Source organism: Saccostrea echinata, unplaced genomic scaffold (assembly GCF_033153115.1).
Source record: "Saccostrea echinata isolate AGI-Se365-2 ecotype Australia unplaced genomic scaffold, CSIRO_AGI_Sech_v1 ptg000030l, whole genome shotgun sequence".
Classification (NCBI taxonomy): Eukaryota; Metazoa; Mollusca; class Bivalvia; order Ostreida; family Ostreidae; genus Saccostrea; species Saccostrea echinata.
This window is the reverse complement of record NW_026889779.1, coordinates 17,490,984-17,515,436: the sequence shown is the minus strand read 5'-3', so window position 1 is coordinate 17,515,436 and position 24,453 is coordinate 17,490,984. Positions and strand designations below refer to the sequence as shown.

The 24,453-nt window shown below is 32.5% G+C and overlaps 1 protein-coding gene across 2 annotated transcripts; it reads right to left on the bottom strand.

Moving 5' to 3' along the window:
* Positions 1–989: 989 nt before the first annotated feature.
* Positions 990–8,728, bottom strand: LOC133197449 (fibronectin type III domain-containing protein 2-like). 2 transcript variants are annotated; one of them, XM_061333494.1, is made up of 8 exons: positions 8,085–8,727; positions 4,447–4,758; positions 3,970–4,254; positions 3,467–3,763; positions 3,192–3,386; positions 2,775–2,867; positions 1,847–2,599; positions 990–1,241 (listed from the first exon to the last, which is right to left on the bottom strand). In XM_061333494.1, exons 1-8 carry the CDS (start codon positions 8,395–8,397, stop codon positions 1,234–1,236), a joined length of 2,256 nt encoding a protein of 751 aa, XP_061189478.1. In that variant the 5' UTR covers positions 8,398–8,727; the 3' UTR covers positions 990–1,233. The 2 variants fall into 2 exon arrangements, with proteins under 2 accessions (XP_061189478.1, XP_061189477.1); XM_061333493.1 differs by having other exon boundaries at positions 990–2,599; positions 8,085–8,728.
* Between the last annotated feature and the right edge of the window lie 15,725 nt (positions 8,729–24,453).

Genomic DNA, 24,453 nt, shown 5'->3' with positions numbered 1-24,453 from the left:
AAAAAATCTAAATCTAAATACGTTTTAAAGTTGAGAGAGTTTTAACTTAATGCAAATTTATATACATAGGTTTCCAATTTTACAATTTGTGATTAGTTTCGAATACTTCTTGCTATGGTTCTCTAATTGCATTAGATGCAATGTGGTGACCCATATAAAATCCACCGATGACGTAGCTTAAGTGGACGACTTTGCAGACATTAATGATAAATTATATTATTATTTAACGCTAATGTTAACTATTAATGATAGTGTCCATTATTAATGAAAATAATACAAACCTATGATATATGTATGCAAAGATATCCACTTATGTGTATCGATAGTGAATTGTATAAATTTTGGGTACAACAAAACATCAAGATCGGGATAGGACTACAGGCCTCAATTTATCAAGCCTCTAATGTTTTTTATTCGTACTGATAAATAACACCTACATATCCTTTTTTTCAGTTTAGTTTCAATGAAATATGAAGATAACGACCAGTAATTAAGTTCAAAAGTCCATGGCACCTGCACCCACCTCTGAAACTTTTAGACGTCCGTGTTTGCCCTGCCCCCGATTTGTATTGTTTCAACGGACTTTAAACAATATAAATGAAAGCAGAGCAAACACGGAACTCTAAAATCATCAACGCTGGAATCAGTTACCATGGAGGAGTAAGCCTTTCCTGTCGACCGGTCAAACCCGCCGTGTGCTCCTTGTCTCATGATCGATAATGGTAAAAAACGGTAAAAAAAATTGTATATAATTCATTGTGAAAATAATGGCCTAACATTTGTATGAAAAAGTCAGTCATCATTTGACTTTACGATAGATTGTATTTGCTAACAAGGTCATTGTATAGACCAAAGAGTTGCGAAATGTTGACTTTATAAGAGACTGTTATATCCGTGTATCATTAACTTATTTGTCAAAAGCCTTTAGTCAGTAGATTTATTTTGGGTATTTATACATGTACATGTATTAGGAAAAAAGATACAATAAGTCGTGTTTTATAATTTATTTGTATACGAGTCTACAAACAAAAACAAAAAAGATGATTAATGAAATGACACATGGTATCAATGTGTTTTTCAGCACTTGGTCAAATCAAACACCTCGAATGGCTGTGCATACAGCAGAATTCAAGACTGTACGTATACACTATGTTGTCGGGTGTGTTCGAATGACATTCTTATGGAGATGATTGTTGCGCCATCCCAGACACTTTTACATGATATGATGAATGGTTATTTTCCTAGAGAAAGGAATCAAAATTAATTTGATTTAATTTTAAGTGAATGCAAATTTCAAAAGAGACATTACCCGAAAGAAAATGCAAACCTTTATAAATTGCATTTTAGTTCAAACTTTACATTCCCATTTCAAATTTGCACTTTTATACCTTATCCCTCTATGTTAGAACGAACCGAATAGTTAACTATGAAGCATGTTTCAACAGAGAATAAAAGATTGTCATATGATTAATTGATTGATCAAAAAATTGAGTACTTATTTGCTTGGTTTGTTGTTTCATTTGAAATAGTTTACATTCTTCCTGTTAATAGGAAAGCAACAAATTTCGCATAATGACTCCGAGAATTATGAAAATACTAATATCTCAAAACACAGTATTTTTTGCATCTCACATGTTAGTCAGTCTCTTGAATATAACTAACTTTTTACCAATTTTTGCTGATCAGTCACAATTACAGCTTTTCTATGCTCTAAACTGTTGCTGAAATCCTGCATTATTGAAACCCGGGGGCTCTGGGATTTTACCTTGTGAAAGGGGTTGTGACATTGAATTTGTTTTAATGGGTTGACCCAGCTGATTACCTTGTGAAGGTTTTGGCTGATTACCTTGCATTTGCATGTTCATTTGATTTCCAAACTGATTTGGCCCTCGATTCATCTGCATACTAGCTAGAGATCCGGTTGATCCACTTAGGCCACCTGCCATATTTGCTGGCATGTTGTTGGGCATATTTCCTGGTATGTTGTTTGGCATATTTGCTGCCATATTATTAGGCATATTTCCTGCCATGTTGGGCATATTTCCTGCCATATTATTAGGCATGTTTCCTACCATGTTATTGGGCATGCCGCCGGACATGCTAGCGGACATGCTTCCTCCCATGTTCCCACCCATGTTTCCGCCCATGCTCATTTGTCCACCCATGTTTCCTCTCATTTGCATCATCTGCCCATTTTGAGGCATTCCACCCTGGTTCATCATTCCATTAACCATAGGTTGGCTCATTCGGCCCTGGTTTCCCATCATTTGTCCAGAAGATCCCATCATTGGGTTACCCATTTGTCCTCCCATCTGCCCACCCATGATTGGATAATTTGGATTCTGTCGTTTAGCTGTGCCTCGAACCACGACAATGTGTGAATAGTTAGGCTCATCTACAACAATTTCTGTTTGCAGGGCATTAGGATCATTTAGCTCCTTCAGCTTCCACCTGCCACTGTAAACCCACTCAAACTTTCTGTACAAAATTCTATAGCCTTCGACAGGTTGGTTTGGTGGATCCCAATTGACCCTCAACATCGTTGTGTTATTCTTTCCTTTAACACGGTCAACAGTAACATTTGGTGGGACAATTGTTTCTGTGATAAAATAAAACACATTTGAAAGGGTATTCAAATTGACTGTACAACATTTACATAATCATCTGTGACTGATCTAAAGGAATCATCTAAGACACACTGTTTTTAGTTGAAAAAAAAAACTTCACAATCGAATTCAGAAATTAAAAAGGGGGTATTTGTAGTTAAACTCTACCTCGTTTTGGAGTAGTATATTGAACTATTGCTGGTTCTCCAAATCCTTCCGAATTTACTGCATATAATTTAAACTCGTGAACAGTAGCATCATCTGCCAAATAAAATGCAAGATATGTTATAAAAAGTAATTGAAAACATTTTCAGCTTACTACTGCTATTAAATGCATATCATAAATTGTAAAAGAAGCAGTATTAAAATGAAAACATTTTTCAGCTATTTTGTAAATATTATAAATTGTAAAAGAAAGAGTATTACAAAGACATTTTACAGCTAACAAATATATATAATTACAAATTGCAAAAAAATCAATGTTATGAAAACATTTTCGGTTATTTGATATAAATTTTCTTTAAATTTCGAAATGCTATTTTATCTAAATTGCAATTCAATATGTTTTAGTATTGGAATCTCAACCTAAATAATCTGAGTCCCATCGCAGTCTGTAGGGTGCGATTTTCTCTTTCCTCAGAGCTCCATTTTTGACACCCCAGTGAAGAGTGTAATTTATCAAAGGACCATAAGTATGGTATGGTGGAATCCACTTAATGGTAAGTTGTGGGGGGTCTAATCTCGATAATTCGATCTGGACATTTCTAGGCTTAGAGGGAGCTGAAAAAGAGGTGAAAACAATGTAGGATCCCAAAGATATTAAATGCTTAGTATATCTTACATTGGATTTTGATACGTACCATCTGCTTTGGTATTACACATGACGACAGCTCCGCCTCCTCCAAATGTTTTCCTTGTTCTCGAGGAAGCTTGGAAGTAGTATACAGTAGCGGGCTCGAGGTTTTCAATGACAGCTTCATTGACCGTTGCATCTGGTGTTTTGTATAGAAAGAACTCTCTGTATCTGCTATCCGTGTAGTTAATATTGAATCCACGAATGATTCCATCCCCAGGTAGTGTTAGAGGCTTCTTCCAGGACAGGAGAACGGAAGTCTTGTTTAGAGATGTACAGTTGAGGTCCAGAGGATGAGGTGGATCTAAAAACAGAAAAGGAATAGGAAATGTAAACATAAAGTTTTATTTCTTTCATTGTCTGGCATTAAAAGTGTTAATTAATTCTGCAAATTCTTAATCAAGTGCAAAATGGTTCCTCTTATGTAGGTGAATGGAAATGATTAAGGGGCAATTTTTGTGTTTGATTGATACAGTTTCTCCCATGTTATTAAAAAAGAAAACAACTCACTAAAGTCAATGGTTTGGACATCCACTGACTGACTCCTCGGGCCTTCTCCGTTGTTGGATTTGGCAGCCACTTGAAATTCATATCTAGTTCCTTCAGACAAATCGTTGACAGTATAAAACAAAGATGGTGGATTCACGGTTTCTGTCATCTGCAGAGATTTACCATTCTCTCGATAATACAGCACGTATGATGTCACAACTCCAGCAATTTGGGGAGCATCCCAGAGTAACGTAACTGCATTTGGTGTCGTTTGTTCTACTCTAAGATTTGTTGGCTCGGATGGTACTGATAAGAAAACAATTAGTTATGAGAATGTGTTTTGTAGGATATGTTTATCTTTCTTTTTCATTATTGCATTTCACAAACAGTAGTATTATGGTAGAGTAGTAAAATAGTTTGATTGTTAGCATTTTAAAATGGTAGTTCAGACTTTTTTTCAAATATATGGTGACAAGAAAAGAAGTTCGTAGCACTTACTTATGTCAGGGGTTTCGACGACCTGCGGTACACTTGATGCCTCGGTGACTACACCCGCCACGGTTCCAACCCGGACCTGATAGTTTGACCTTGGGGAAAGGTCGGTGATAGAGGCAGATGTTTGTGTAGCATCACAAATCCTAAAGACGACCTCTCCCTGTGGTTGATACCCTGTTTCGTCAACGGCAGCAAAGTACACCTTGTATTGAAGATTGTCTGGGACAGGGCTTGGAGGATCCCACCGAACGACGATGGAGGATACATTGTCAGAAGTAGCGGACTCGGCAATGACGTTTGTTGGTGGCGACGGGGCTGTAATAATATAATAGATGGTTAATTTGACAAATGGATTTGAAGTCTTAGTTTTGTATTTTTTCACTTTTGTGTCCACAAAATAAATATGATGACAAAATTCTAAAAAAAAAAAGAAAAGAAAAAAAGCAAGTTTCTGATACATATACACTCGATTAAGACCTTGACTTTAATAATTTTTGTATACACACCATCTAGAAATACAATTTATACTTCAAAGACAATCCTGAACGTTCTGTTCGAAACAATAATCATGCATATGCAAACGAAAGACATATTCTTTGTCATGTTACTCAATCGCGTATATTTGTGTAGCATTTTTTTAAAATAATTCATATTATCAAAACTGTTGTTATGAAACTCATACGTCCAACCCATAAATGGATGAAGCATTTGTAAAGTTTCCCCTAAAATATCATTAGGTTGGGTCTGAAGTCAAAAAATTTTTAAAACATTTTTCAAACTAGCTAACATCCTGATGTATTTCACTCTTGAATTATTTTCCAGTATGCGAACCAAAAATAAAGTGATGAAATTAATTGTTTTATGAATCAGACACTTGATACGATATTTATACATCTTCCTTATTAATTAATCTTTGAGCTCTTGGCAGGTGTCCTTTTCTTTTTTTTCCTTTACTATGTCTAAGATATTGTAGCAGGCTTAATGCAACTCGGAAACCCAAAATAAAAATCATTAGAGATTTTTTTCGTAAGATAGTAGATACGTTCTCTTTCTCTTTTCACAGAACTTTCTTAAAACAAACAAATAAAAAAAAAACTATGTTGATTAATAATTTAAATATAGGTTTTAAATGTCACTGTGAATTAACAATACATTTATTTATGACACAAAGATGTTTTTGTTTGGGTTTATTTTATGTTTTCTGTGATAAATTAACAAGATCATAATAAATCATGTAATTATTTTAATACTACAGTTAATAGAATGGATACAATTAGTGCTTATCATAACACACCACATTATGAGAAAGAGATTGATGAAATATAGAAGAGATATACAGAACGGTATTGTTCTATGCTTTGTCCTGGGGGCTTGATATAACTAAGACAGAAAGATTCCCTAATGACGATACACGTGTTTACGTAGCAAATGTTCTTGACATGTTGGCTCACATGTGTTTCATCTTCACGATTACGGCGTTACTTCACGGCTTATGAAAGCTATTGTCATGTTTGAACATTAATATAACCCATTTAGAGATTATATGTGTGTGCACCGTAACATTAAAATGACAAAATAAGGTCAACCTTTGACCCGAAGGTTGACCTTTGTATGTGAAGATTACTTTAAGCAGTAAATATCACAAGACGTTACTATAAGCGATACCTTTGTATGTGAAGACTACTTGAAGCAGTAAATATCACAAGACGTTACTATAAGCGATACCGGTATTTGACCAAGGACATTGTTTCTTGCACAATTATCATAACATTTGGACGTATACTGTAAATGTATTATATTTAGTGTGTACGATATTTAGCGGAAATTGATTTTACAGCAAGTTAGTGTAGATTTGATTTAGTACTATCTAAACGTGCTAGATATGAATTTATCCAAACAAGACATTTAGCGAAGCACAATGATTTAGTGGGAGCTGCTTTCTGCCAAAAGCGCTAAATAGAATAAATCACCAAATGAAATACGTTTACAGTACCTTTCCCTAAAACTTAATTGAGTGGGTGCAAATACATTTAAACATTTGAGACTAAATGAGTAAAGAGTTTTACCGCTGCAATATTCATTTCAAAATTTGTATTACATGTTGAGTCTGAAACATGGTTTTTTAGTTAAAAATATATAAAAACAATGCAACTGAACTTAAGAACAAACAACTGATCAACAAATTTTGTTAATCTAGACCCGAAATAAAACGTGAAATGTGATTAGGCAATAATATTAAATTATTAATGAATCATAAATACATGAACTTTACTAAAGAGTGTTTGAAGATTTCAATTTTTTTCAGGTCATTGCATTGAATTTCAAAAGACATATGAAATTGCAGATTTTGATGAGAATACAAGGATTCAGATGGCTGTTTAGGAAACGTTCACGATAAAATTTATATGTGTTGTAGCAATTATTAAACCTATACATATCGTTGTTTAAATATTCACAAGATTTTTAATATTATATGTCCTTAAGTATACTTGAAATATTTTCATTCCGAAATTCATTTCTGGTTTCATCAACTATAAAAAAATACTGGACTTTTTCATTGCAACAACTAGTGAAACATTTTTAGCAACTTGAAGCCAATTCTGATTTATGAATTCAATGGTGTGCATAAGGTTTAGAATTTAATTTTGAATTTCATCAAACATTTCATAGAAAAATAAAAATGAAGTTTTTTTTTCTGTCGCAGTATTTTATGTCACATCGTAAATCAAAGTGCAAAATGAGACGAAAAGGTAGACCGAGTCCACGCATTTTAATTAGATGTCACGTACTACCTAATATAAAAAATTAAATACGTCCAGCGAAATCTTAAAAAAAAAACATTAAAAAGGAATTAAGAATAATTTTAAGTGATATACAGATCCGTATGCAACGCTCTTACATAGGAAAATATGAATAAATTTTCTATTTTATAGGTTTATTTTGGGGGACATTTGATAAACTGGTTTTGTAAAGGGCCATACAGGTAAATCCGTTGTCCGTTTAGCAAGAGTAAGTTATCGGAATGACAGCACACGAATCATCGAGGAAAAACATATCTTAGGTCATAAATGACAAAATTGTATGCATGTTTTAGTCACTTGCTTGAGTGGACCAAATATATGATGAACAGAACACGACACGGGCTCTCGCAGACAAGACTGGCCTTGTGGTACAAAAATGGCCACAAAATATGGCTGTTTCTTGTCATACACCGACATTCCATGTCAACATCAAATAGAACAGTAATCAACATGGAATTCTTCTCATTACACCTCTCACGAAAATTCCTCCTTCATCCTAATTGCATAAAGTGAGAGTTTTCCTTTCTCTTCCTTTTTTTAAGATCAAATACCTCTTTGTTTAAAGTGTAGGTTACTTGTGCAGAATCCAGTAAAATGTCACTTACTTACCTAACAATTTTTTTGCAAAGCAGAAGTAATCTTGATTACAGTTGAATATGTACAGTAATTATCTTACACTAAACTAAATAGCTCATTAAAAGCCATTGGCTTAAAGGAAGGACAAAATTAATGATGCAGTTGAAGGGGCAATATGAATATTATAAATACGTTACGAAACATCATGAAATAGTTAAACATTTATACTTTCAAGAGTCAATAACTGCGAATTTGAGTACTTACGTGATGGCGCATTCGGACATCTGTTCATCTGTTTTGAAAGCGAGGCGGTAGTTTCCTCCAAAATACGTAGTCTTCCCTCCATTTCATCTATAAAGGAGGAGTATGCCACATTCGCTGAGGGGGGCGAACCAGCCCCAGGTGAAATTCCCTGTTTCGTCATCTCAGCTTGAACAACATCTCTTAAGATTTGAGAATTCATTATTATTTTGTCTATATGATTTTGGATGGCGATTAAATTATTATTTTGTGCATAAAGTTGTTGTAAGCAAACACACACAATCACAAAGAGTCGAAATTCTACGGAATTCATCATATTGAAAAATAAGTATATAAAATCCCAGCGTACAAAAAATAGATGTAAAAAATATATAGTATAAAAACTCTTCGATTCAGGGAACGAAAAATTATTTTGCCATCATCAGTTAGCAGATTTCATGGCTAACTCTGCCATTGCCGACGACCGCTCTCGAATGGATCAAATTTTGACTATACTCGTACAAGTACAATTATAGGCCTTCTTGTTGTGACGTATATGTCTTATTTCCTATTCTGTTTTCTCGATACCCTAGGCTATTTGTGGGAAATAAATATACAAAGTAGCATGAAGATATACACTAAGAGAAATATATACTAACAGAATAGTCTTTCATTCCAGTTAAGGAAATACGACGCAAGTACTTATGTTAATATTATGTGATCTGTATGTAAATTTATGCAAGTTTAACTTGATTAAATGCATCATAATGTATGCATTATACAGACAGATTAATATAATTATCCAACAGGATCCAATTTTTTTTTTAAACTCACATGGAAAAAAGACTGCATCATAAATTAAGACAATAAATAGAAATATCCAGCATTTGAACCACAGAATGTAATTATACGATTAATTTAAGACATAAACAAATACATGTACTCATTTTAAATAAACAAATACAAAAACAAACCAACAAATATAATTAAAGCATATTTCATTGTTTCTATTGGAGCACTTTACTTCACTAGAATCTCTCATTTACCACAGAAATTCATTTTCACAATCTCAATAAAATATTTATAACCCACTTTTAAAGCATTAATTTGAAACTTTTTTTAATTTCGTGAAAATGACATTCAAGTAGTTCCAGAGAGACTGAACTTTAAGAAATTTACGGAACAAAAGATTAGATGTCAAGTAATTAATATCGTAACAAATGGTTGACACATGAATTACACTTCCAAGAACTAGCTTTAATCAGAGGAAATGTAGAATCAATGTATCGAAACGACATAAAAGTAAACCTAATAAAATACACCATAAGGATAAGAAACTGAGAAACTATGATTGAAAGTAATATGTATATGAAAATATCTGCACAACAGTGCACAAAGAAACATCTTTAAAATTTTTTACATTATAAAAGGTATATGTCAAGGTTATATGGTGGAAGCTGTAAACAGCATTATGTACAGTGATTTACTGTGTCATGGTAAAAGGTGCATATTTGTAATAATTTATTGTGTTTTGCAACAGCACTATGATGTTATAGGTCCATCAATATTACAAAATCATCATTTTGATTGTTAATGATATATCAGCATTTAATTGTTAAAGATGTGTCAAACTGTCACTATTACGCAATAAAGTGCTCATCAGTACAAACATTGTTAAAAGTGCATATAAAAAGAATATATTGCACTTTACAGTTAGGTTCAAATATGCTTTGGAAAGACCTGCGCATCATTCTTAAAATCAATCACCCCCAGTAATTCAAAGCTTATTTAATGCTGGATCTAGATATAATTTAAACGTTATTTCTATATTTAGTTTACCACTCATTTAAAATTCTATGCATGTGTTCAATCTGTTGAAATAAAATGCAATCTTCGTTCTATCAAAATGAATCATTAACTGAAAATGACATTTTGTGCAAACCATCTGTTCAGAACTAAAGCATACGTAAAACCACAAATTATGTGAAGATTGTCAAATGTCATAAGGCTTCAATAAACACTGTAAAGCATTTTTTAAATATATGTTTGAAACACACTTACTGTAAATAGGTGTACACTTTGCTTTGCAAGTATTTGAAATTATGGATAGTCCTTTAATGAAAATGGTCTCACAAATTATCCAATTTCGTCTTGATCTAATAGCTTCACGTATAGTTATTAGTCACTTTCTAATGAACAGATTAAAGATTAAAAGATGAAAAACAAGAGTCTTTCATAGTTGTTCTTTATCAACTTTTTAAGATTAAGATAAAAATTCTTAAGGTTTATTTTAACGCTCCCTACCTACCGACCCAGAATTTTCATCAAGGGTTGGGAGAGGGCAAGCAAACATTATTTTAAAGTTGGCCTCATAAATCCAGTAAAGAATAAGAAACATGAACAGAGCAATAGTACAAACCCCTGGAAAAACCAGAGGTGGGATCAGGTGCCCAGGAGTAGTAAGCATCCCCTGTAGACCGGTCACACCCGTCGTGAGCCCTCTTTACTGCCCGGGCAAACGGAGTAATCCATCAAACTGGTATAAATCAATGACTTAACACTTGGCGGGAAACATGTCAGTCATAATACGACCCAAATATAGGTTGTATTTACAAACAAGGTCATTATAATGACATAGAATTTGTAAATCGCTAACTTTAATCGAGAAATTGAAAACCCTGTAAGATCAACTTATTTCTCAGTAGTCTGTCTCGGTTTTATAAAATTGTTCGTACTCAGATGATGCTATTACGTTCTGAATCAGTTTTGGAAACATAAATTCCATTTGCAGGTGAAAGTGGATTATTACTGCATTATATATAAATGAGGAAACTTGGAGATTAAAAAGCTGAGGTCATCCCGTTTGAGAACACAGTGTAGTTTAGTTGTTCACGTCTATAACCAGTAAAACATCCAAGTTTGAAACAGATGTGGCAGTCTCTTGAGTTTCTTTTCTATTTCGAGTTCACTAGGATATGTTGAGCTGAAATATCTATGAAAATTACTATTGGTAATTGATAAAGCGTCATTGACAAATAGAAATGTTGAATTGAATTCCACAGCAAGAGTTTTCTTCGTCTCATGTAGAGTTTTTGAATAAATTTCTTTATAAGAATATGAAAATAAGTTTGCTCATAGAACAATAGAACAAGCTCAATAGCACAATGAGTTCTCAATGGAATTCCAAGGACTACATAGATACTGTTAATGAGGAACTCCAGCATCTTTTTTATACCAACATTAGAGTACTTGTGGAATGTAGAATCAAAATGATTGTTATGTAATTTTGTAGATGACCAATCACAAGAAAGAAAATTTACGAGTTCTTTTTTTATCGAAGAAGCATTTGCCTTTGAACTCAAAAAGCCAGGTCTTTAATGTATCGTTAGGAAGGGTTGTTTTAATGTTATTGAAAAATTTTCTAACTTAAAACTTTCCAAAGCTACTTTAGAGTTTTTTAAAGATACACCATATCTTGAATATGTTATGCATGAAGCACAGAATGTCTGAAGTATTCCTTCACAACAGTTAATATTTTGTTGGGGAGTAAAGATATGGGCTTGTTTGAACATTTACTGGATCCTTCAAAATACATATTTCTTCGTTTGTTAGGGATTTTATGAAGCTTTGAAATAGCAATTCAATCTCACATTCATTGTTTGGAACGTTAAAAGTATTTAAATCTGAAACGTGAAATTCAAAATTTCATACATTCTTTCAAAGGGAACTGTGAGCATAAGTTGGATTATCAGATGTGGATTTTAAACCAACTTCTTCCAAATACAGTTGTAATAATGAGCCTTACAACATAGGCTATAATGTTAGAAGCTTTGTTAGCTGGAACCATATCGTATTTTTTCATGTAAATACTATAAATATTTAAGACATCATATAGATCTAATATTGAAATAATTTGCATAGTATTTCACATCATTTGGAAATACTTATTTTTAAGAAAGGTAAAAATAAAGTATAACGCAATTGTGTTTAATGACAGGTTTCTCGTTTTCAATAATATTTCTTTTACTCATACTTGTCAAAACATGGCAAAACGTGACTAAACCTGCCGCTAATCAGAATTAATTTCAAAACTTTCAACTCTGTTTAATTTAGCAAATGTATAGAAGGTCTGCTTTTCTGACAGACCTTTAGTATAGGCACATTACATACGGTAATGAGGTGTCACGAATGTTGTCCAAGCCCGAGATGACGAGCTGAAAATCACGAATGGTTTGTGTAAGAGATGTCATCAATGAATACTGACATGGCACGATTTATATCGGTGTGGGAAGATATCTCGACACCTAATCTAATCCTTTTATCTGTTTATGATTATTTTGATGTCCCCACATATATTTCTGGTCAATGAAGAAGTAAAGAGAACAAGAGAGGCTTTACCAAAATACATGGGCTTGGTGTCCAGTAATGAAAAAGTGAACAATTACTCTTTGCTTTGTGTTTGCATGATTTTAGTAACCAAAGTAAAAGCATTGACCATGAAGTAATACAGTCCCATGATATTCCTTATTACGATGAGGCAGTTTGCATCACTAAGAAAATAACTTGGGTTAATGAACCATGAAAAATTATCCCGAGAGTTGTTTTTCTCCTTTTCGATGCTGATGAATTCATATTAAGTTTTCAAAAACTCACTTTAATGCACGAGCGCTACACTTAGTATAATCTGATTGAGTTGTGATTATCTTTTACATGTGTATTTTGAGATTTGTTCAGGTCTGCTGATATTAGGGTGTCAGGATTCTATTCCATTTTTGTTGTTAAAAATTAATACCCATTTGATCTATATACCGATATAAAATATTCCAAAAATGGTTGTTAGTGTATTTGAAGTTAAAAAAAGCCTTACTTTGAGTTACTACCTATTAGAAACTCGAATTTTATGAATATAATTAAAGGTTTCAAATCTTCTTCAGAGCTGATTACACTAGAAAAGATTCATAGTGAAAGGAATAGAGATAATTTTATCGAGAATGATCGAAATCACCGCAATAACTTTGCAATAAACAGAAAAAAATGAAAACAGTGAGCCAAGTATGTTTTCCTTTTACGACAGAGAAAAAACATAATATATATATAAGAGAAAGTGAAATGGAGAAAAAAGTCCATTTATTTTCGAATATATTTAAATTTCAATTAATTAACTGAAGTTTGGGCTTTTAGATAATTAAATTGTCCAAAAAGCTCCAATGTGAAACATTGTGTGTCTAAATCGTCATAGAAAGACGAAAAATCTTTAAAGAAACAAAAATTCAAAGTAGAATACTCGTGACATTAATTTTCCATTCCCCCGATTATCGTGCCGGCATCATAATTTCAAGGCACTTAAAGGGCCACAAACATCATCTGTTTCTTTTTTCTTTACAAAGAAGACAGAACCGTGTCCATTAATCTAACTTATTTACATTTAAACACATTATTAGTAGACTCGTGTATGCACTTTGTACATGTACCTGTTAATGTATGTTATCTTAATGAAATAAATTAAAATGAATTTTTTTAATCGTTCTGAAGAAGAAAAATTATTCTAAGCTCCAGTGATTCTTTATCATGAAAAACAAATAAACATCATAATTTTACTTTGCAATTTAATTAACACTCCAAAATTATTTCTCATCTTTGCATTTTATTTGGGATTTCCAATGCTGTTTGTAAAGTAATTGTATCTTTTAAAATGTTTTGGCTTTTAAAAATGCAAATAATCAGGAGCAGAATTTTTTTAATGAAAGAGCGAGAGTTGGTTTTACCAAGAAACGTATAAAAACAAATACTCTAATGACGTGAAGTGATGTTAAGTTTTTCTATTGGCTAATCTTTATTATGCTAGATTAACCTCTTTTTATTACGTCTTTATATTCATCAGGATTGTCTTTCATCTAGACAAACGACTGAAATTGTTTTTCTTTGAAGATCGTGATGTCCATTTACCTACGACAAAAAGAAGACTCTAGAAAACCTTTTGATTCCCGCGGTTACTTAAATACTCATGACATACTAAATTATGCTTGATACATTTTTTTAATGGTACATCATATTCTAATTTTTGATTTCTGTATACAGTGATACGAATTCTTTAATTACAGAAAGATCCTAGTATTTAATTTTAAAATCGACATACTTCTCAGCTTGCAAATTATTTAGTACTAATAAACATGACAAATCTTTCTTAAATAAATTGCAGTGTAAGAATATTAGTTGGGCGTTTCTCTAAACTGTAATGTTAAAATTGAAATCCAGTAGATTCCTTCTGTCATATTACGAATTGCATGTAGATTTCTATTCCTCGCCCTCTCCTTAACGTATAATGAGACCCTAAAATGAAGTTTAATTACTTACAACTTGGGACTTGATACAACGAGGTACGAAGCAAGGCTGGGGACGTATTTTATTCATAAATCTATAACGACTCTACATAAATGCTGGCGTTTTGGTGCAGATTTACAAATTGAATATTGCAATGTAAATGACTGCCATGGAACTTCTCTTCTGCCTTAATTGATTAAAATTCATGATTTTGTGATACTTTGCCTTTTAATACTGATATTTTGTTTTTAAATGCTGATGTCTTTATATGCTGATGCTTTGTCTTTACATATTGATACTTTGTCTTTAAATGCTGATATTTTGTCTTTGAATAAATGCCGATGTTTTGTCTTTATATTCTGATATTTTGTCTTTAAATGGTGATATTTTGTCTTTAACTGCTGATGTTTTGTCTGTATATTTATTGATACTTTGTTTTTAAATCCGGATATTTTGTCTTTATATGCTGATATTTTGTCTTAAAATGCTATTGCTATGTCTTTAAATATTGATACTTTGTCTTTAAATGGTGAGATTTTGTCTTAAAATTCTAATATTTTGTCTTTAAATGCTGTTGCATTGTTGCTGATCGAACATACAAATGATACTTCTATATTAAATCATGACACATGTATTTTGACATTATGAGCTGACACTTCATTTACGATACTTTGTCTTTGTATGCTGATACTTCTTCATTCTTTCATTACATATTATGTAAATGTTGATTGTTTGTCATCATATGTAGATACTTTCACATCATATATTTATGCTTGTATTTCGATATTTAATGAAGATACTTCTTACTCATTTGATGGTCTTTTATAATTTGATGATTTTTGTTATTTTGTAGTGAAATTTATATTTCGGAGTGCAAGATTAGGGATTATTTCATCAAGCATGGAAAATATGTTGCATGTATTGAAGAAACTGCAGTTGCAACATGTTTATGAGTTATTTTTTAGGATAAAAATAACAAATGTAATGAAGAAGTATCAGTGTGTAATGTCAAAATATCAATATTATCATAAAGCATGTTATGAATATGTCATGTAATGTTAAAGTACATGTATCATCATGAAAAAGGTGGGGAAAAAAACAAATGAACGATCTCGATTTTTTTTAAATACAAATTTGTATTTGTGAACAGGGCATAATACACGGACCCCTGGAAACTCAAGAGGTGGGATCAGGAGGAGAAAGTCGGTCACACCAACCATGAGTCCTATGTATCGATCAGGTAGACGGAGGAATCCGTTTCATTCCGTAGTCAAATTTAACATAAAAACAATGCTCTAACAATAGGTATGAAACACACCAGTCAAAATACGACCCAGTGATAGGCTGTATTTGCAAGCAAGGTCATTTTAACGACCATGGAAGTTTTGAAATTCTGACTTTACACGAGTTTGTTTAAATGAAGTTGTATAGATGCCTGTATCCATAGTGATCAAACTAAGAAATTTGCACGCTTGCATTTGAAATAATACAATAAATATTGACATAAGTTCCTTTAAATTTGCACGCTTGCATTTGAAATAATACAATAAATATTGACATAAGTTCCTTTAAATTTTAAAATAAAAAAAAGTGTATTTAGGTGGCTTTCGATACCGGTACCATTGTCTTGCATGAATTTTAAAATGTTTGACACTTTTATTTATGATGACATTTTAACGACACGGAACTCTCCTAACCCTCCCGTGTCCCTAAAACCAAATACATACAAATTTCTCTATGCGGCACGACTTCGATATGATACAAAACGTGGCTATCTTTTACAGTGAGCATCTTTGAGGAATGTTTACGTGGGTAGAACTCAAGTAACTACCGGTATTTTAAATAATTTATTCCACGGGTGGGTTCAACATAGGTCATACAGGTAAATAGCTCTCGCTTGCTATAGGAAAAACATTGAACTTTTCATACATTTTTAATATTTTAAGTACAAGCCTAATCTTGTACAAATTTCCTACTTTCACACAAGTTTTATAAATGTATAATGCGTTTTTGTCAATCGCACAAGTTTGTACAAAGTTAGGCTGATAGTAAACAAAAGCTTTGAAATGAATGACCGTTGTCCTCGATTTACTACAGAAAATCACGAATGTTGGCTGACCACTACTACATTGTATGGCTTTTCTCTTTGTATATTCATGAATTTCGGCGATAAAGTTTGTTGAATTTTATGGTTTAGATATCAATCAATGATCTGAGATGGAAAATTATGCTTAATTTGATACTTCATTTTTTCACATTTTACCGGGGCCCATAAGTGCACTCGTTCTTAATACACTTAGATTTGTTGGTGTTTATAAGAACTCCCCAACGACTACACAAGCTATGTAGTTTATTTCACGTACTGTTACATTAAAAGGTTAAACTTTAGAGATAGTTATAGATAAGTTTAAACTTTAGATTTAAACTTTTAATGTAACAATACTTTGTATGGAGACTTGGCTATTAAAGCAATGTGATCTGCGTATAATAAGATAGACAATTTTCGATTTACTAGTTCTATACCCAAATTAAGACTGCTAATATCCTGTACCAGATCATTAATGAAAATTGAAAATAAGGTAGGGGATAAATTATATCCCTGTTTAACACCAGTTTTGCACCTAAACCAGTTTGTGAGCTTATTATTAACTCGTACACATGATTCTGAGCTTTGATAAATATTTTTATCGAGTTGTAAATTTTACCATCTATATTATGTAACAAAATTTTGTAAAGCGTCATATCTCTATCAACAAAATCAAAACATTTTTTTGAATAATTAATAAATGCAATATAGAGATTTTTATTGTTTTGGACTAAACTACTCAACGTAAATAAATGATCTTCACACGATCTCTCCTTTCTAAAACCATTTTGTTGATCTGCTAGAATATCGTTATTCTCTAAATAACTCATAATTTCTTTTGTTCATAAAGGAACTGTTCAGTTTACTAATACCTGACAATAAACTCACTCCGCGGTAATTCATGGGAAGACGTTTGTCTGATGAAGGATCCCTAAGAATAGGACAAATTATTGCCGAGGGGACCGTGTTGTATCAAAAATATGTTGGAAAAGATGACGTATTGTGTCGATAACTACTGGATATTTCAAAACACTGTTAGGGATTTCGTCGAACCCAAAAGCGGTATTAGATTTTGCACGTATCACTATATCGGATATTTATTGAATAGATACTTCATAATTAATTTCTTCGTTACATTGATAAAATTCTTCTTCCATCCGTCTTTCTCTTATATATTTAATATATTTATCTGATTTTGATTGATCGTAGCGGTCGTTATCAAATTCGGTACTTCCACACCCATTGTACAGATTTTCAAAATCAACTCTCCATCGTTCCAAGATTTCCGTTCGTTGGATATAACATTTCCTTCATCATCCAAAACCTCCATTGGTATGTTGTGTTTATTTCTAGGGCCAAGATTTCAAATTTAATTCCAGATTTTTTTTTTTGGATTTGTGGAGCTCATATCTTCAATAACATTAGCGAATGATTTCTTGTAGGTGCGTTCAGCGCGTCTAAGAGATTTATCAAATGTTTCTCGTGCTTTGATATATTCCCGTCTAGGGCAGATTTGACTTTTCTTTCCCCTTTATATCGTACGAAATTATTTTTGTTTCCCGCGTGGTGTTCCATACATCTGTTAATCGGTCCGTCCAATATGGTTTGCTATTTTTAAGTGAAACGTTTATTATTGCTTTTTGGTTTAACTTTAGGGATCTTGGTTTCCATTTCATTATAAATTATTTCACATATTTAGTTGTTCATAAATCTTGTCAATACTTTCCTGTGTTTTACGACTGTTTTTCAATCAGATCAATTGTTGCTATCAAAGCAGACCTTCACAAAGCACTTGTCATAAAATCATTTGGAATCCTATTAAGTTGAAAACGGTTTTAACAATTTCAATTTTAGAGGTACCAGAAACCAAAGAAGTATATATATGGGGGAAAATCCTTTATAATCTCCTCAAAAATATGAGAGCCATGACTAATAATATATATTTATACGCAAGTATTCTATTGCAATAAAACTGTTGAAACTCACTGCGAAGACTTTTCTACTTTTTTTCTTCAAGTAAAAAAGAATTAGTTTTTGAAAACGTTTTTTTTCCCTTTCGCATTTGTGCGTGTCCTGGAAATTGGTTGCGAGTCAGATTTTTATGTTCATAAAAGAATTCACCTATCAAACTAAGAAGCCTTAGGAAAAAAAGAGAAAAAAAAAACGACAATTAAACAAGCAAAAGCGACTACCATACAAATTTGGTCTTATGGCATTGCTCTTACTAACTCTAATATTACGTATAGTCCATTGCATCAACAATAATTAATTGTCTCACAATTAACTTTTCCTTGTGTTTTCTTGCATCATTTGTGTTTGCTAACGTAGCATTTTTTAAAAAACAGAGAAATTAGTGTCAAACTCTATAACTAGTCAAATAACAGACCGAATTTTTAGTCATACTCGGTGCTTGTTATACATAATTTTAGATAAAGCTAAAAAGTTTTAATAGATCATTCTCTATGATTGATTGTATCAGATATTCATATTATTAAGTCTCTAACGACTTCGGTTTCTTTCTCGCGACGTTTATTTAAATACAATGACAAATTGTTTTTAACTTATTAATTAATTAGATTTACGACATGAATTCAAAGAAAATGTTTTTGAGCAAATAATTTTATGATTTATATTGTATACAATGAATTGAGATAGAAGATTGATGGCCGGTATACGTATTATAGCCGTTATTTACAGGTAATATTATAATTCTTATCTTTAAGATTATTTCATTTGTATACCATTCTGACATCTATAACCACAGTCTTTTGTTTTCATTGCTTAAAAAAAATACAGTTGAAAAGGTTTATTGTTCGATCAAAAATTTATCGTGTTTTAAATGCACATGTATTGAATACACTGGTTTGAGATCTGTTAATTTGCTTGTTTAATGTTCTCGAGAATTTTTCACTCGCATTGAGAAGCCATCACTCGCCGGTGGAGGGCTGAAAATTTAGAGATGTACTCGGCACTTACGTCCTCTGAGCAGTGAGGGATCTTTTTCGTGGCAGCACCTACTTAGGCACTGAACCTTGGTTTATATGGTCTTATCCGAAGGACTGGTCTCACGTCACACAGTGGATTCGAACCAGCGACGTTAGGATTAACTCCTTATACTTTGCGACTCTAGAGCAAACGCTCTAACCACTGCGCCACGTGGGCAAATACAAAAAGGTCAATATGACAATCACCATGTTTTATTTACACATAACTCCCCATTTCCCCCCTTAATTTTCAAATTCACAATAAAATAATTTTTTTCATTACTTTTTTCATTTTTTGAGGGGGGGGGGGGGGGTGGATCGACATAAAGAAGAAGGTACGGTTTGGGCTTTATTGTGCCCTAAAAATTTAATGTTCTTAAAAAGTTATTAAATTGGCTATAACATGAGTTGAGTAGATGAATATGATAAATCATTAAATAATATGGCATGAAGGAAGACTATTCAGGACATATGACGTCATTAATTTAGTACATTTCTTAGTTTTATGCAGAAAGCCTCAAAATGACTCATTTCTGTGCTTACTTTCCTTTAGAAAATAGTGTCCGCAGCCCTCGCCCTCTTCAATTTTTAGATATATTATGTAAAATTCTTTGAAAAATCACATATCTCAAATCTTTGTGGGCGATGCATGCGCTCTATGTTTTCTGAAAGAAAATTCCACTGAAAATTGATGTCTTCTGCAACTTTAAAGAAAATACGGGAAAATGCACTAGTTTATGACGTCACAATTGGCATTTAAGAGGTCATATCGAAAAAACAATTTGTATAATTTTACTGCATGGAATTTCAATAATTCAGAAAGGATGAAGTTTAATTTCTTACATCACTTCTAAATTTTAGAGAAATACAGGGCCAGATTTGTATTGAAGCCGTACCTTGTTCTTTGTCTACCTAAACTTTAGAAGGTGAAAGAGTTTTTAATTTTAGGTCTGAATCCAGACTTATGTGGCGCATGCTAACTTTTTACCAATGGAATAGCGAAATTTGGTGTTAATCTGTTTTATTTCGTGTTGAATTGTTTCAGCAATCCTAAGTCAGATAAGTATATTAAAGTCTTGAAAGACTGCCTTAAAGATCATTGATACTGAGATATTCATTAATGAAAAATTATATAAAGAATTTGCTACATTTGACTTCTTTTCCAGTATTTTTAGAAAATTGCTTGAACATCTTTTTTCAATATGGCTTTCCAAAAATTTCAAGTTTTGAGATATAAAGAATAAAAAGATTTAGAATTATGGCCCCTTATTACTAAACATATTATCAACAGATCATTATCTATTGTTGCAAATCATTTAGGGGAATATTTTTACGTCAGTATTAAATGTAAATAAAAAAAATATTGATCGTTAAAAACCTATACATGAAAGACATGCAGTCAATCTGGGCCCCTAATTAGAGAAGTCGGTCCCTTTTTCTTGATATCAAATAAAAGCTCTAATAATTTTAAACACCTTCTGTTTAAAAACTGATTAAAAATTCCTTTACGTTTCTGAGATATGTACAAAAGAAATATTTAAGGCCAGCCTTTGTTGGAAACGGGCGACCACATTTCTCTCATTAATACATATATGCTGATGATATCTATGTCAACATTGAAAACATTATTTTGATGTTAATAAGCATTCTGCAAAATGCGTCTTATTTCAAAAAGAGAAACATGCATATGTCCTGTGATCAGGATCATGACACTTTCTCCCATTTTAACCTACCTTAGGTCTCTGCAGTAGGGAGTTGATCCTTATTTCGCGGGTTCGAATTCACTTTGTGACGCATAGACCGGTCCTTCAGATGAAATCGTATAAACAAAGGTCCCGTACCGCAGTAGGCGGGGGCACGAAAAAGATCCCTCGCTTCTCAAAGGCCTAAGTGCCGAGTACAGGCCTAAATTTGCAACCCTCCACCGGCAAACGCAATATGAGTTAAAAATTCTCGAGGGGGGGGGGGCGTTAAACAAACAAAGCATCCTTGCTGATGAATTCAAAAGACATTACATGTATCAAGTTTAAAGATGCGAACGAAGACATAGAGAAACCAAAATCATCTTTAATCCCTAGCAGAAAAAAACAACACTTTTATCAGAGATTATTGTATTTCATTTGCAAAGACAACCATCTTTTGGTCTGATTGAGAATTGACATAAATAAACAGGTCATATTAAATAATCATATCAGTCACACAAAGGAGTAACTTCTAAATTACTCTAACCAAGTAAATTTAAATAAAGTTTGACACTTCTTTGAACTTAAAATACCTCTGTGTTTGCTTGTTAATTAATTTTTTATTATGGGTTTCAGATTCTACGGGAAACAAAGTCGAATTGTACCAAAGTGTTTCGAAGACGTACGAGTGGTTTCATTAGAAGACGTGTGGTTACTTCGATGTAAACTTGAAAAGATTAAATAAGTTGGAAAAGCCATAAATCAATGACTAATAGTAAAAAAAATTATTCGAACTATTCTTAGTGCTAGCTTTATTAACTAGTATTGTATGCTCGATTTTTAAGTTGAAAAAAAAATTCATATGCATAACTATTGCCATTTTCTTTGTATCTCGTTGGTAAGAAGATTAATTATATATTTTGAATTTCGCACAATTAATCTTATGAACATTATTTACCAAGCCTTTTTCTTTACTCCTCACTAAAATATTAACAGAAGTGAAGGAGAAACTTAAGGAGTACTGTGCAACAATATATCCGAAAAGTGGTGTAAATCAGATGTGGATACTTAACAATTCTAAGGAATTTTTTGAAAATTTGAAATCACAAAATTTTATCAAAATCGATAACATAAAAACTTACAACTTTCAAATCTGTGTACCACCATACTCCACGATAAATTAAAGTCTAGGCTTTTGATCTCATTGACAGCTGCTTTTTTCAATAAAAATGGAACTTGTAAATTTGCTTACCTTGTTATTGGTCATTTGCAAAATTATTTTATTAAAAAAACATTCTGATTATACACATAAGTACTCTGAAATTGATATTAAAAAGATGCTTGAGTTTCTGACTGACAATATCTATATGTGTGTTTTTGGAGATCGGGTCTTTCAACAATCTGTGTTAATATTGCTAACAATGTGTTGCAATTGGTACCCATAGGTACCAATTGCGCCCCGTTGTTAGCAGACCTACTTTTGTATTCATATGAAGCAGAAAAAGAAATCTTCAACTCGGAATTTAGATATAGCGACGACGTATTATCAATTAACAATAGTTATTCCATTCATATGTCGACACGATATATCCCAATGAGCTTGAAATAAAAGATACGACAGAGTTTTACTAGAAAAGACATTAATGATAATCCAACAACAAAGCTTTATGATAAACGTGATGACTTTAACTTTTCAATCGTCAACTTCCCTTACTTAAGCAGCAATGTACCCTTGTCACCTGCATATGGGGTGTGTATCTCTCAGTTGAGTCGATACTCAAGAGCATGCTCTACGTATGAACAATTTCTAAAACGAGGTAACGTGGTAAGTTATTGACAAACAAGTTGATGAAACAAGAATATCAACAGTCTCGTTTAAAGTCATCATTTCGTAAGTTCTATGCTCGATACAATGACCTTGTCAGCAAATACAATCTAGCATTAAGTCATATGCTGACTGACGTTTTTCATACTTATTTTCAGGCCATAATTTACACGTTGAATTGTCGACGGATTTTTCCGTTATTTCCCTATCAAGGAGCACACGGTGGGTGTGACCGGTCGGCAGGTGATGCTCACTCCTCCAAGCCTCTAATGTTTTTGGAGGTCTTTGTTTGCTCTGCTCCCGATTTGTATTGTTTTAATGGACTTTGAGCTTGAATACTGTTCGTTATCTCCATATTTCATTCTTTATTAGAGTTGAATATAGATTTTTCTGTCTTGTATCATAGGCACTCCTCAGCTTAATTGTTTAAAAAATATATATTACTATACTATAAACATAACGTTATGTTTAAAGTGTAGTAGAATATATATTTTTTTAACAATTAAGCTGGGAGTGTCTATGTGGGATTCAGGTAGTACGGGAAATAAAGGAGAATTGAAACAAATTGTTGGAAGATAAATGGTGTTCATCAGAGAACTGGTGGAACCTAACTTCGATATAAACTTAAAAGATTTAATTAGATAGAATACCATAAATCAAAGGATAATAAATTTTATTCGAACTTTCCTTACTGTTATCTGACTCTTTCTATACTGTATGAAGTTTTTTTTAAAAATAAAGAAAAGGTTTATGTACAGTGTACATTGCAGCTATTAATTGTTTTATGACTCCTTGGTAAGAAGATTGAATATGAATTTCGAATTTTGTAAAGAGCACAGTTATGAAACATGATTGAGCACTATTTCTATGGTAGAGGTAAATATAGATTTTTCTGTCTTGTATAATAGAAAATTTTCTTTCAATATATAATACATGAATGCTGATATGCACGTATGTCAGCTTTTGAAAACATTATTTTTATGTTACCTACCACGTATTCCACGTATACCTACCACGTATTCGGGGTGTGTGTCTAATTTCAAAAAGAGAAATATACTTGTATTCTTTGAGCAGGACCACGACACTCCTTCACACGTGCCATATAACGCCTCCTCTGTCGTCTTTAAAATCATGAGAAAGTTTAGAGATGAAGAAGAAGAGATAAACTAAAATCTAGTATGAAAATTACAATTATTATAAAGAAGATCGCTTGTTTTTACAGAAACAACTACCAGTGAGTCTGGGTGAGAATGAAAATAAGCAAGTGGGTCAAATAAATCAATCGTGTCAGTCAGACAATGTACTTTCAATCTTTACAATAGGGCACTTCTCAGATCCTGAAATACTATACTAGATATATATGATATATGATCGTATTTAGATCTCAAAATCTTTACCTTCACCTGCAATCATCTCCTTGGTAAGATTATTTTGGTTTTCGTACAGAGCACAATCTTATTTAACATGATTAAGAATTATTTCTATGTTGGAACTG